The sequence below is a fragment of the Dendropsophus ebraccatus genome, chromosome 12 (assembly GCF_027789765.1).
Source record: "Dendropsophus ebraccatus isolate aDenEbr1 chromosome 12, aDenEbr1.pat, whole genome shotgun sequence".
In the NCBI taxonomy this organism is placed as follows: Eukaryota; Metazoa; Chordata; class Amphibia; order Anura; family Hylidae; genus Dendropsophus; species Dendropsophus ebraccatus.
In genome coordinates this window covers 66,354,792-66,369,916 of record NC_091465.1, presented here as the reverse complement: position 1 = coordinate 66,369,916, position 15,125 = coordinate 66,354,792, and the positions used below count along the sequence as shown (strand labels likewise).

Genomic DNA, 15,125 nt, shown 5'->3' with positions numbered 1-15,125 from the left:
TCGCTTAGTCCCTTTTTTTAACCAGCACAATGCTGCCTTTAGGGGACTGGACCTGGATACAAGTAAGTATGGCTTTGTTTTAAAGCATGATAACTAAACATACTGTTGGTTTTGAACGTTATTATGACAGTGACCATTTAAAGGGGTAACCATTCTTGTAGCACCTGTGGGAGCACCTCAGATTTGGGGATGAAAAAAAATGAGGGGCGGCCTATGTTGTAAAACAAGACAAAAAAAACAAAAAAGTACTCATATCTATAATCCCAATAAACCAATAATATAAAAAGGGTCAGCCAGAAGCACAAAGATTTATTATTCTTAGATTTTATTTAAATAGACCAAGCAATGAAGCACATAGCATTAATTTTTATAGGCAATCCTTCCATTTCTTTTCTGACCCTTCCTTACTAGAGATGAGTGAACCTCAAACACGCTCGGTTTCGTCCAAACCTGAGCGTGCAGAATTTGATTACCGGTGGCTGAAGAAGTTGGATGCCTGGAAAACATGGATGCAACCATAGGCCTATGGCTGTTTTCATGTCTTCCAGGACTTTCTAGGGCTGCATCCAACTTTTTCAGCCACCGGTAATCAAATGCCTTGGGTCCTATGTGAAGAACAATATTAATAAATTAGCTCCTATAATAGAAATCTAGCTAACAAATTGTGATCATAGTGATGAGACAAGTTTCTGATCTAGCCGGTGGAGGGTGACTCAGGGACGATCACTAGAAGACCCTCTTTAGTTATTCTGTGCGCTCCCTCTAATCCATGCTTATCCATCCATCCATGAAGACGTGTGGGTGCAGGAACAATATATTGCACATCTCGTTGCCGCTGTCCATTGTTGTATTATAATGTTGCTGGGGTAGAAACATCTCAACTTTTCAATCCTTAATTGGCTGCGGGGAATGTAGATGAACGTGGACTATGATTGTTGTGTTTTGCCTCTAATAGATTTTCCATATAGTATATTTAGCCATCAGGTCTAGTAATCCTGAATAAAAAGGAAATATAATAAAGATCAATAGATCCGAATGCTAATCATGAAACTCATCCAACTCATTGTATAAATGACTATTTCCAGAATATGATTTAAGATTTCTCGGAGATATTGTATGCCACAGGTTGCATCATATTTTATAGTTGCTTCTGCCCAGGGTGAGACCTCAACGGACAGAGGAAGGGAAAGTCTACAGTATTCATTGCTTGTTCTTAGTGTAGGCATATGGGCTGTCATGTGGGTGTCCCTAGTCACAGGAAAAAAAAACAATTCCACCATAAATTATTACCATGAAGATTGGGACAAGATTGGTTCCAAAAAATTTGAATTTGTTCCATGTATTATCATTAGTTTTGGTCTTGTTTCATAATTTCTCTTTTGTAAGAGTAGAGTCACACTATGTTTCAAGATAACCATTGACTCGCGCAACTTACAGCCTAAACAGTGGCATTGTATGATGTAATATCTTTTGCTGGATTAGCATAGCAGACTACACTATTCTCCCCAGAGGCAGAATGTTTACAGTGGTATCCATGGTATATGCCAGGAAATTCTCCCAATGTATACTGCAATGGCAATGAGAGTCTACCTACTGTTGGTAGACCGGTGGTGGCCTGATCAATATTGTAAACCGGGCGCCGATCTGCTAGATAAGCCTGTAAGGGTCCATTTACACAGAAAGATTATCTGCCAAACATTTGAAGCCAAAGCCAGGAATGGATTTGAAAAGAGGAGAAATCTCAGGCTTTCCTTTATGACCTGATCTCTGTTTATAGTTTCTGGCTTTGGCTTCAAATCTTTGACAGATAACCTGTCAGATAATTTTTCTGTGTAAATGGACCCTTACATGGCCTCATAATCATTTAGCAAGGGCCTTGCCCAAACTGTAAATACTTCGCATCACATCGCAATCCGCGGTCAGCGGACGATGATTTTAGGTCTAGGCCTAAAGAAACGATCAGCTGATGATCATCTTATTAGCTGATCGTTGTCTCTATCACAGGGAGTGATAATTGGCTGAATCGCACGATTAGTTATATACATGAAAATGAAAGCTTCCCCCAATCAGTCTCTGGAGGACCTAGTCTATCCATACATTACATGGACATCTCTCAAATTTCAATAATAAATGTGTAATTCTTAACTTAACATGTGGTGGCGCTGAAGAGAAATTGTACACTTGCTGCTGGGTGTGTCCATAGGTTACAGCAGAGGTTACAGTGGAGTCCTGGTGAAAAGTCTGCGATCAGTTTATTATTGGGGTACTCATAGCATAAATGGATTGTACAAAAAAAAAATGGAAGAAAATGACCGACTGTTTAAATCAACTTTTTAAATTGAACAAATTTTGATTTCAGTCATTTTCCATTCTCCAGTTTTTATTGTGACCCTTGGGCCTAGAATAGAAGCATAACTATAATTTTTTTTATGAAAAATGTAATCGATTTTAAATCTTTTTGCAATATGCTATATTAAAGGGGAACCATGGAAATCAGCAGGCCCCCGGCCGGCCTGCCACTCCAAATCAATCAGCAGAGCAGGATGGTCAGGGGTGGATCGCTGCACTGGGGGTGCTAGTCCCGCCCCCAATATGCCAAAACACCTAATTAGCATAGAAGATAAGCGCTGAGGATGAAGGTAAGAAACATACCTGCATCCTCAGCGCTCTGTGCTCTATAGGGAGATAGCAGCAGGTTAGATGCTCTCCCATTCCCTCAACAACATGGGCAGTAGCAGAGCTGTGTTGGCACTGCGCATACTGTTTCTTCCTATGCTGCCATCTGCCTCCCTACTATTCTATAGCTGTAAATAAAGCATCATGCCTGGCCTCCAGGAAACCTATTTACCACTATAGAAGAGCAGGGAGAAGATCCGTACACAGCTAATCCGTGCACAGATTATGCATAAAGGTAGATTCACACATACTACATCCGCTGCGGATTCAGCTACCCACTGACCTCAATGGATCCACATAAAATTGAACACTATATCAAATTTTCAGCTGACCCATTGAAGTCAATGGAAGATACAGGTATCCTGCAGCACGACATTTATGGTGGGCTCAGCATGTTTTAATGTGCCATGGTGTATTTGCAGTAATACTGATATGTCTGCCCCTTCATAAATAACACCACAAAGTAGACAATGTTTACCCCATGTGTAATAGAGGCGACAGACTGTGTATACAGATCACATGTACAGCTCAGTACTCAGACACCACAGACGCAAGCTATCCATGCTTCCTGCCCTCCCCATGGCTTCTCTTATTAATCCTTCTAGCTGACGCTACAGACTGCAGGAGGCACGTGTCCCATCTACAAGAGGTGGGGGCCAATGCTGCTTCCCAGATTATCGTCTTATATCATTATCTGCTTCCTTGACATACTCGTTACCCAATAATCTTATTATCTCTGTGTAAAGGGGTAGTTTTCCATATCAAGAGAGAAGGCTACAAATAATTGTACTTCTAGACCCGTCCAGACTATTGCAGTCAGTTTTTTACTATTATTTGCATAATTTGTTTATACATGCCGGGGCTGCCACTAACCAGCGTGCGCATGTCACCACAGGAATAATGCTGGCATGGGGAAAATGGAGTCAGGGGGACACCACTCCCGGATTGGCTGAGCAGCCAGTCCATCAGCCGGGACAGGAATTGTCCCCTGAGTCATGACATCATCACAACATGGGGGAAAATTACTTCTGGCGGGGGGTCCCATGGCCACTCCAGCGGCTCACCACTTGTACGGGAATAAGTAAGGTCATACTTGAAATCAATTCCCCCCCTCCACCTGCAGGCTGCCGGCTTTTAGAAAATGCCAGACTTCTCCTTTTAACCCCTAGACGACCTAGGACGTACTGGTATGCCTTGGGTGCCTATCCCCAGATGACCCTGGTCGTAGCGGTATGTCCTGTGTTATGAAGCGCGCTCCGGAGCGGGTGGAGGTTGGCTGCAATCAGTAGCCCTGCCCTCACCGTTAATGGCAGGCTGCAGCAATCGCGCTGCAGCCTGTCATTAACTCCTTAAATGCTGCGGCTTTAAAGTGTAAGTGACGGGGGAAGTCCCCTGTCCCTTACCGATCAGGCTCAATGAGCAGAACGCCTATTACACTGATCAGTGCTATGCCTATGGCATAGCATTGTACAGTGTATGCAATCTAAGTATTGCATGTAAAATGTGTAAAAAACAAAAACAAGTAAAAATGTTTTTTACAATACCCCAAACCCCAATAAAAGTTAAAATCACCCCCTATCCCATAATATAAATAAAACATATAAAAATAAATAAATAAACATATTGGGGGAGATTTATCAAACATGGTGTAAAGTGAAACTGGCTCAGTTGCCCCTAGCAACCAATCAGATTCCACCTTTCATTTTCCAGAGAGTCTGTGAGGAATGAAAGGTGGAATCTGATTGGTTGCTAGGGGCAACTGAGCCAGTTTTACTTTACACCATGTTTGATAAGTCTCCCCCATTGTATACCGTAGCGTGCATAATTGTCCGATCTATTAAAATATAACAATCGTCATCCCGTACAGTGAACGGTGTAAACGAAAAGAGGGGAAAAAGTGCGCGGATTACCGATTTTATGTTACATTATATATATAAAAAATAATAAAACGTGATCAAAACATCCGATCTACACAAGTATGGTATTAATAAAAACTAGAGATCATGGCGCAAAAAATGACACCCCATACAGCCCCGTAGGTGAAAAACTAAAACCGTTATAAGAGTCACAATAGGCCCATTTTATTAATAATTAATTGCAAAAACAAAAGGATTTCATTAAAAAAAAAAAAAAACAACATTAGAAAATCTGTGTAAACCTGCATATGTTTGGGTTCGGACTGACCTATAGAATAATGGTATCATGTCATCTTTACCATATAGTGCATTACGTAGGAACCCCCCAAGCGTTACCATATTGCATTCTTTTTTCTAATTTCACCAATTTATATCTTCATAAATAATAATTTTGGGATTCCGTCATACATGTTAAGGTAGAATAAAAGGCGCCATTACAAAGTACAACTACTCCTGTAAAAAACAAGCCCCCACATGGCCCTGTAGATAGAAAACTAAAAGTGCTAGAGCTCTTAGAAGGGGAGGAGGGAAAAACAAAAATACAAAAATGAAATTTGGTGCGGTCGACTGGGTCATTTTGGGCTTGTTCCTCAAAGGGTTAAATGTGTCTGACATTTTTAAGAATTTTTCCATTTTACCTACTGTATTATAAACTTTTCCTTAAATCTTGCCGTTTTCATTCTGACCACTAATCCTAAAACTAAGCTGACTCTTCCTGCCCTGTACAGATCATTTTCCAGCAGTGTCCTCCTTATCATCAAAGGGAGGAGTACACTGCAAGGTCACGGTGACATCATTATACATAATACAGGATCTTCACAATAGCTGAAGATCGGAGCAATGTACAAAAAGAACATATTTCAGTATTTCAGTAATCAGTAAAAAAAAAAAAAAAAAAAAAAAATCCCAGATACAGGTGTGACCCCTTATGTACAAGCAACAAGTGCTGAATGGTAATGATTGATTAGGGCAGCCTAACAATATAAGTCTATGATTTCCTATGAACATGTGTGTCACAGTTACCTGGCCCCTGTGTTGCTGCTGTGATGGATATGGCGCCCTGTACAGCAGATCCAAGATGGCGGAGCACAGCTGACTATCTGTTACTTCATTGGGGCTCTTATCTTCTAATCTGCTACAGAAGAACACATTCATATTATTCACATGTAAAATACACTGTAGTGCCTAAAGTGAGATGCAGAAGTATCTGCAACCAGTTTTTGGTGCATTTGCAATAGTAATTATTCTGCTAATAAAAAGTTTTTATGTAAGTTTTTCTCTGTGTAGTTGAGTCATAGAGCTGATACAGGACTTGGTCTCCCTTGCTGTATTTCACTATATAGTGTGATATTAGTTACCTTGCTTCCATGGCGGGTTTGTAAGGTAGTCCAGACAGATCTGCAGAACTAGGAGAATCAGCTTGTTGGTTCAGATCTCTGGGATCTGCCTGGTAACTGCTGTCTTGCACATCCCTGATGGTATAATACAGAGAAAATACATAGAATAATCATAGTCAAATGTAACAAGGCGAACTTTTTTAGGGCAAGTCCATTAGATCAGTGGGGTCTAATCGCCTCAACCCCCTATGATGATTGGTGAAGGTCCCAGCTGTAAGCACCCCACAGATTTATGGCATGAAAATCCATTCACTTAATATTGGAGTTTTCAATAAATGTATGCCCTCTGCCCCAGGTTTCTGCTATCTCCCATCTCAGCTCTTTAACCCCTTAGATGCCATCATCAATACTGAGAGAGGCATCTAAGGGGTTTAACAGAAGGAAGGGGCCCCCTAATGATAATTAAAGTTTATTAATAACAGTGTGGGTCTGATAGCAAGGAGAAGTGTCCCATAGACAGTGAGGTGAGCAGGGGCCAGCAGCCCCACCACTACTGCCACCTAGGGGACAGCTGACCTCCAAGCAGCTAGCTAGGGGATACAGTTTAATTTTGGGATAATTCCTTTAAGGCTCAGTTTTACTTTTTAGCATATGTCAAGGCAGCATGCATTAGCATACCTTTTTTATATTTTTAGCCAGCTATGCTATCCATGAAGCGTATCTACATACCGCATGTTATATGTTAATTTATAAGTGGAAAGTATTTTCTATGACTGATGCATCTTATATAAGTTTATCTTTAGCAGTTTTCTGTATTCGCAACGATTTACCACATGATATGAATATATTTCGGTCAATGGTACATATGTATAATTAAAACCTAGCCTTTATAACTCTAGGGAGGCACAGTCATCTGCATAACTAAATCATGTAAATAAATGATAAGACCTCAATAGCTTCTCAAAGGAAACAGAAGGGAAGGCAGCAGGGGACATCAAAAGCTTCCTGATACTCTGTACAGAAAGTCATAGCATCTGCAGAAAACCACAGAATCATGGCAGCTTCAACTGAGCGAGAATCTCAGCTTTTATAGGTATTTAGGACCAAGATTCACTTTAGGATTCTGTCATCCATCACGATTAAATAGTAAAGTAATGATGCAAAGATTGCAAATTCTTCTTGCAATACCTTGCCTGACCACATGGTGTGCTGTTTAAAAACCAGGATGTAGTAGAAGACTCTAAAGCGCCATCTTGTGATAGGAATATTAAATGCATTAGTTTTAATATCCATTGACTGTATACCGACCAGAACACATTTTTACACCACATGTGAGGGTCTCACCTTTTTCCTGCCAAAGCGGAGTTGATAATTTTCCGGATTGCCGCTGACCCTCTGGCCCGACTGAATTCGCTTGTGAACATACCATCTACATGCCTCCTGGTCCTATGTGCAAAACAGAATTGGTATAATATATGAGAGCAGAATCTAGGATTATTTCTTTTACTACTCCCTAATGTATTTTGTGTTAGTTTAGGTTGCTGGTGTGTGTGTTAGTGGCCACATGTCCGGGCTACAAAGGCTGTTTAGGACCCCTTACCCATTACCATAAGTAACTGTGCTAATATTCTGAATACTTACCTGCCAGGTAGCGCTGACGTACATGATAATTGTAAGAAGACCACAAGAACCATCAGAGCTTTGAACACCATTGTTACAGACATGATTCTAAGGAGAGAAAACATTTCAAGTGTAAGGTGAAGGTGTAGGAAAACATCTGGATCAATATATGGGAATTGATCTTCCTGTCTGTTGTGAAAAGATTTCATTTTAAGTGTTCTTTACTTCCCCAATTTATAACCCTCACAACTTCTATCAAGCCCCAACAGCTTGGTCTTTTGACATAAGCTATCTCCATATTTTAATTGTCCCTTTTACTTAAAAAAAAAAACTAAACAAAACCCGAAAAAAAAACTTTTGACGTGTGAAAAGTATTGATTAGTTGAGGTTTGGGTGTTCAGATTCCCATCGATCTCTAGATAGAGCCAGGAAAAGTGCTTAAAGAGGTAGTTCACCCCCCCAAAAGATTCTTTCAAATCAAATGGTGCCAGACAATGCCAGAGATTTATAATTGACTTCTATTAAAAAATCTCAAATCTTCTTGTACTTATCAGCTGTTGTATGTCCTGCAGGAAGTGGTATATTTTTTTCAGTCTAGAGAGCAGGAGAGCAGGTTTTATATGGGGACACAGGGCACTGAAGGGAGTGAGCATCCCTCTGCCATCATCCTCTCCAGCAGCCACAGCCCGCACAGCTCTGGGAGTCGGGTCGTGACATCACTATTTTATCCAGGAAGTGAAGCCTTGATGCAATAGTAAGTGCAGGGAAAAAAAGCACTTTATAAGCATTTCCCGTAATAAGTGTATATTGGTGATTTGTATAACTTTTGGGGGGGCAATACAATACTTTAATAAAAAAAAATTTCACCAGACTTCTCCTTTAGATACCCAGGAGGAACAGGAGGAACTTTGGTGGGTGTCTCCCTAAAAAAAAGGGATATTCTCATCTCAACTAATATAGTTATACATGTAGGACCTCTGAAGTTAAATAGACTCTATCAGCAGGTTTATGCTTTCCTATCTCAGGGTAGCATAAACTAGTGACAGAGAAGCTGAACAGAATGATGTATCACTTACATTGTTCTGTGCAGCTGATCCAGTGATCTTCTCATTAACATGGACAATACAGTATGTGCGTGTGCTCAGTAGTCCTGGATATTTGTGAGAAGCAGAAAACTCCACCAGCTGCTGATTGGCTGTTATCTATCCATGCTGTGTATAGGCAGCCAACTGTCAATCAGCAGCTGGAGGGCGGGGGAGGGGTGCAGCAAGAATCCTATTCTCTTGCATATTAGGAGAATGGGTAAACAGAATAAAAGTAATAAAAGTAATATAAGTAATACACCAATCTGTTTAGCATTTCTGGCCCTAGTTTATGCTGTCCTCATTTAATGCAGCAGGAACCTAGTGACAAATTCCCTGTAAATATTTTTGCCAATACATTGACAGCTTGTTGTCTAGTTTACCAACCACCACTCTGCTCTAAAAGCAGATATATATAACTATATCCCTATACATCTACACTATTACATATATCAGTCTGGCCGCTGTTTTAGCGCAGAAAGGTATTAAGTAATTTAGACAACAAACTGTACAATGGAAAAGAGCAGTATATCAGGAAAACGTTTGCTAAATTATCGTACTTGCAAAAATATTTATAGTCCTACAAATATAACTATGCTATGGGAATATCCCTTTAAATTCAATGGTAAAAACTTATATTTTTTTATTGTAAATATTACTGGTAAGAAATGTATAGTTATAACGGGATGTATGGTATCTGGTTCCTATATAATGGCGCTAGCCTACTTACCTGACTTGGAGAATAAAGGAGTAGTACTTACTCTTTGGGAAATGAAGGACTACTTCTCGGAGGCTCCACTGCTTGTCTCGGAGGAGGAGAACAGGAAAGACACATGAGACCTTTCACTATTTATACAATTTGCAGACTAGATGGTGCATCATCGGGGATGGTCCCCTGCCTGGTGGTACCACAAGTTCCACCCCTCCTGTACTAGTCATAGCTGCAATGATTGCTCCATTACCTTATTAGAATATGGGAGGACGCGGGTCGATACAGTAATAATGATGTGGTCATCCCCACCCTCTGCAAACATAGTTACCTGGAGAGAGGTGATGGGGGTGTTTGCTCAATCAATTGACATACTCTGCCTTAATGGTCTGTTATCAGGCGTACAGGATGCTGAAGCCCCTAAAACTAGGAGTGACTGCGATCATGACACTTACCTTCAATGACGTTGGTCGTTTCTTTGATGATTACAATTGTAGAAAAAAGGTGGAAGAAAAAGCAGACTATGGCATTGTTCACATGTTGTACCCCCCCCCCAACACGTACGTATGACAGACGGCTTTGATGAATGCCATTGTGTAAGCGTCACCCATAGGCTCTCATTGTAAAAACACTTTTATATTAAGCATTATATATTTTTAATTTCTCCCTTTCTTAGGACAATGTGCTTAGCAGAAGGAAATTTGGTGTCATGGCTTCCATCACGTGTCCTGCCAGGCACCGTCCCCTTTGTTTGCTGTAACTGTAACAGACTGGAGCTGGCGACAAATCCAGATTCTATTTGGAATCCATTGATGTCACCCCCCTTGGCTAGAAGGGGGGACGGCAATTCCCCTGTCTATGTATTGCTTAATAGATTGTTTCTTACCCGGTGTTTCTCCTTGGATAACCTCACCTGGAAGTCCCCTTTTCTGTAAATCCTCCTCTCTGATTGGTCAGGCTCATGTAATGGCGGGGAAATTGATTATTTAGATAGGGGATTTCTCAGTCCGTCAGTGTACTAGCAATAAAAGAAGATTCGGCCCGCCCTCCCTTGTTATGGTGTCAGTCCCTTGCCTGTTGTGGTGTTTAATCGTGGGGAATAGTTGCCCACTGGGTCGCTGGGTGGATTTGGCTTGTACAGTTTTTATATCAGCACTTGGTTTTAAAGTATTTTTTGCTATTTACTATAGTTAATATATATTGATTATTAAAATGCAATATAATGCTACCCATATTAAACACTGTGGCTGATGTTTTTGTTCACATCTTGTCTCCTGTCTTTTTTGAGGGTTATTATTGTTTGGGGGGGGGGGGGGGGGATTTGCAATACTGTGATTAGGTTAATCTATGGAGGCCTTGTGGTGTGCGCTTCAGTCCTGCCTGTGCTGTGGAGCAACACACTGGTGTGATGATATAAGGAGGACATAGTGCCGCCTGCTGCTGTGATGATGTGGAGGACTCACTGCTCCCTGCTGGTGTAATAATATGGAGGACACAGTGCCACCTACTGACCTGATGATGTGGAGGACTCACTTCCCCCTGCTGGTGTGATGATGTGGAGAACTCACTGCCCCCTGATGGTGTGATGATGTGGAGGACACAGTGCCCCCTACTGACCGGATGATGTGCAGGACACACTCCCCCTGCTGGTGTGATGATGTGGAGGACACACTGCCCCCTGCTGGTGTGATGATGTGGAGGACACAGTGTCCTCTGCTGGTGTGATGATGTGGAGGAAACACTGCCCCCTGCTGGTGTGATGATGTGGAGGACACAGTGTCCTCTGCTGGTGTGATGTTGCGGACGACACAGTGTCCCCTGCTGATGTGATGATCTGGAGGACACACTTCCCCTTGCTGGTGTGATGATGTGGAAGACACACTGCCCCCTGCTGGCGCGATGATGTGGAGTACACAGTGTCCCCTGCTGGTGTGATGATCTGGAGGACACACTGCCCCCTTCTGGTGTAATGATGTGGAGGACACACTGCCCCCTGCTGATGTGATGATCTGGAGGACACACTGCCTCCTGCTTATGTAAAGATGTGGAGGACACACTGCCCCCTGCTGATGTGATGATGTAAAGGACACAGTGTCCCCTGATGATGTGATGATGTAGAGGACACACTGCCCCCTGCTGATGTGATGATGTAGAGCACACAGTGCCCCCTGCTGCTGTAAAGATGTGGAGGACACACTGCCCTCTGCTGATGTGGCAACAGGGAACTTGAGCTTCCTTTCTATTGTATAGTTCCCCAATAAACATATCCTTTCACGGTAAGGCCATGTTCATCAGAACTCCCCATAGCACACAATAGAGTAAGCGGCCGGAGCTGCTCGCTCTATTGTGTAAACTGACAGGGTTTTCTGTGGCAGCTATTCAGTGAATAGCGTCTGCAGAACACTGACATGTCAGTTGTTTGTAGTGCCACTAGGGATCCCATACACGGCAAGGTAACGTATCTTTTCGTAATAATCTTTTACAAAAAGATACATTGTTTAAACATAGCCTAATATTGCAATTACTTTCATCGTCATTACATCACACATAGATTTGATTCCAACAACTCTTGGTGTGTTATATTTTTTGTGTCAATGAGAGTACAGTGGTGCCTTGGATTACGAGCATAATTCGTTCCGGGACCGTACTTGTAATCCAAATCCACTCTTAAACCAAAGCAAATTTTCCCATAAGAAATAATAGAAATTCAGACAATTAGTTTCACACCCCAAAAATAATGATTTATTATTCTGAATAACATGTAAAACAAATGAAACAAACAGAAACAGCAGAATATGTGATATTATAAGATACTGTACAGTAATGGAGAGGATGGGGAACATAAGGGCGGACAGAGACTGCAGGGAGCATGATGGAGTGAGCAGGGCAGATGTGGGCACAGTATAGCAGCACTCTCTGTCCGGGGAGAGATGGGTTACAGCTATGAAGAGATTACCTCCACAGTTCTGTCCCCTGATGCAAGCCCCAGCCTGAAGTGGATCTGCTTTGATTTGGAATCTGAGGGAGACTTCCTGGGTCAGAGTACAGTGCTGACCCCGCTATGCAGACCATGCCCCTCCCCCACTCCCCCTCCCACCCAGTACAGGGAGCCACAAGTCACAATTTTGAAAATCTGTGAGCTCTTAAACCAAAATGCTCTTAAACCAAGTTACTCTTAAACCAAGGTACCACTGTATATACAAAACTAGAGTTCTGATCCCAGTTCTGATGTTTTTGGATGCAGCCCATAGTTCTACCTACTTTTCACCCACCATGACCTGTGGTGACCTAGACCTATAGATTGCTGTAAGCTGTGGACCATTCCCTTTGTTTTTCCATCATATTCCATAGATGCAGATAGATCCCATCATCCATATCCAGCAGGAGCGGGCTCCGGGGAGTGACCCCTGATACTGCAGAGATTTCTCTTATTGAATATCTGACACAATATTCTAGGCAGAGGATCATTCATGTGAGCGTGTGCCCAGAATGGGACATTATATGATCCTGCGCTATTGATGGAAGACGATACATGTAAACGGAGATGATTCACACCGACAACATGATTGATGCCGAATCAATACCGCACACTCTATTAAAATTCCCTGGGTGTATGAACGGCCGCAACTTCAATACTGAGATGACGGGAGGAAAAAGGAAGTTATTCACTAACGTAAAAATGCATTAAATCAAAGAGATAGATGTCATTACACTAACTTAGTGACTCACCCCTCAATAACCTGCAAGGAAGACAGACACCTCCATCCTGTGGCTCTCCAGCTGGTGCAAAACTATAACAGCATGTCCTGTGGCTGTCAGGATATGCTGGACGTTGGATAAGCACTAGTAGGGGATCACTGTGTAATGGCAGATGTGGATCCGCTGGACAACCGCTAGTGATGGTGTAAGCCGCACCAGGGAGCGGAGTCTAAGGGGCCGCTGTTTTTTACCAGAGTCCACTGCAGGGTTGGACTTGCTGTGGCAGGGGACCCCCAGGTTGCTACCCCTGGCTTGGCTTGCTAGCAGTGGTGGGCGAGTTGCAGCTGGAGACAGATAGGCGGCAAGCAGGACCACAGCAGGACTCACGGCTGGAAGCAGGGCAGGAACCATGGACAGCTGACACAGTGCAGGAACCACGAACAGCAGACATGGTGCAGGAACCACGAACAGCAGACATGGTGCAGGAACCACAGACAGCAGACATGGTGCAGGAACCACGAACAGCAGACACGGTGCAGGAACCACGAACAGCAGACATGGTGCAGGAACCACGAACAGCAGACATGGTGCAGGAACCACGAACAGCAGACACGGTGCAGGAACCATGGACAGCAGACACGGTGCAGGAACCACAAACAGCAGACATGGTGCAGGAACCACGAACAGCAGACACGGTGCAGGAACCATGGACAGCAGACACAGTGCAGGAACCATGGACAGCAGACACAGTGCAGGAACCACAAACAGCAGACACAGTGCAGGAACCATGGACAGCAGACACGGTGCAGGAACCACAGACAGCAGACATGGTGCAGGAACCACGAACAGCAGACACGGTGCAGGAATGATGGACAGCAGACACGGTGCAGGAACGATGGACAGCAGACACGTGCAGGAACCATGGACAGCAGACCCTGTGCAGGAACCATGGACAGCAGACATGGTGCAGGAACCATGGACAGCAGACACGGCGCAGGAACCACAGACAGCAGACATGGTGAAGGAACCACGAACAGCAGACACGGTGCAGGAACGATGGACAGCAGACACGGTGCAGGAACGATGGACAGCAGACACGTGCAGGAACCATGGACAGCAGACATGGTGCAGGAACGATGGACAGCAGACAGTGCAGGAACCATGGACTGCAGACATGGTGCAGAAACCACAGACAGAAGACAGTGCAGGAACCATGGACAGCAGACACAGTGCAGGAACCACAGACAGCAGACACGGTGCAGGAACCATGGACAGCTGACGCAGTGCAGGAACCACGAACAGCAGACATGGTGCAGGAACCACGAACAGCAGACACGGTGCAGGAACCATGGACAGCAGACACGGTGCAGGAACCATGGACAGCAGACACGGTGCAGGAACCATGGACAGCAGACACGGTGCAGGAACCATGGACAGCAGACACGGTGCAGGAACCATGGACAGCAGACACGGTGCAGGAACCATGGACAGCAGACACGGTGCAGGAACCATGGACAGCAGACACGGTGCAGGAACCATGGACTGCAGACACAGTGCAGGAACCACGAACAGCAGACACGGTGCAGGAACCACAGACAGCAGACACAGTGCAGGAACCATGGACAGCAGACACTGTGCAGGAACCACAGACAGCAGACATGGTGAAGGAACCACAAACAGCAGACACAGTGCAGGAACCACAGGCAGCAGACACAGTGCAGGAACCATGGACAGCAGACACGGTGCAGGAACCATGGACAGCAGACACAGTGCAGGAACCACGAACAGCAGACACGGTGCAGGAACCACAGACAGCAGACATGGTGCAGGAACCACGAACAGCAGACATGGTGCAGGAACCACGAACAGCAGACACAGTGCAGGAACCATGGACTGCAGACACGGTGCAGGAACCATGGACAGCAGACACAGTGCAGGAACCATGGACAGCAGACACGGTGCAGGAACCATGGACAGCAGACACGGCGCAGGAACCACAGACAGCAGACATGGTGAAGGAACCACGAACAGCAGACACGGTGCAGGAACGATGGACAGCAGACACGGTGCAGGAACGATGGACAGC

At 43.9% G+C, this 15,125-nt stretch overlaps 1 protein-coding gene across 1 annotated transcript; it reads right to left on the bottom strand.

Annotated features, from left to right (window-relative positions):
• Nucleotides 1–308: 308 nt before the first annotated feature.
• SCT (secretin) lies at nucleotides 309–9,442 on the bottom strand. Its single transcript, XM_069948280.1, has 6 exons — nucleotides 9,393–9,442; nucleotides 7,571–7,657; nucleotides 7,274–7,375; nucleotides 5,951–6,064; nucleotides 5,616–5,724; nucleotides 309–995 (listed from the first exon to the last, which is right to left on the bottom strand). The coding sequence occupies exons 2-6, from the start codon at nucleotides 7,651–7,653 to the stop codon at nucleotides 987–989; spliced, it is 417 nt and encodes a 138-aa protein (XP_069804381.1). The 5' UTR covers nucleotides 7,654–7,657; nucleotides 9,393–9,442; the 3' UTR covers nucleotides 309–986.
• Between the last annotated feature and the right edge of the window lie 5,683 nt (nucleotides 9,443–15,125).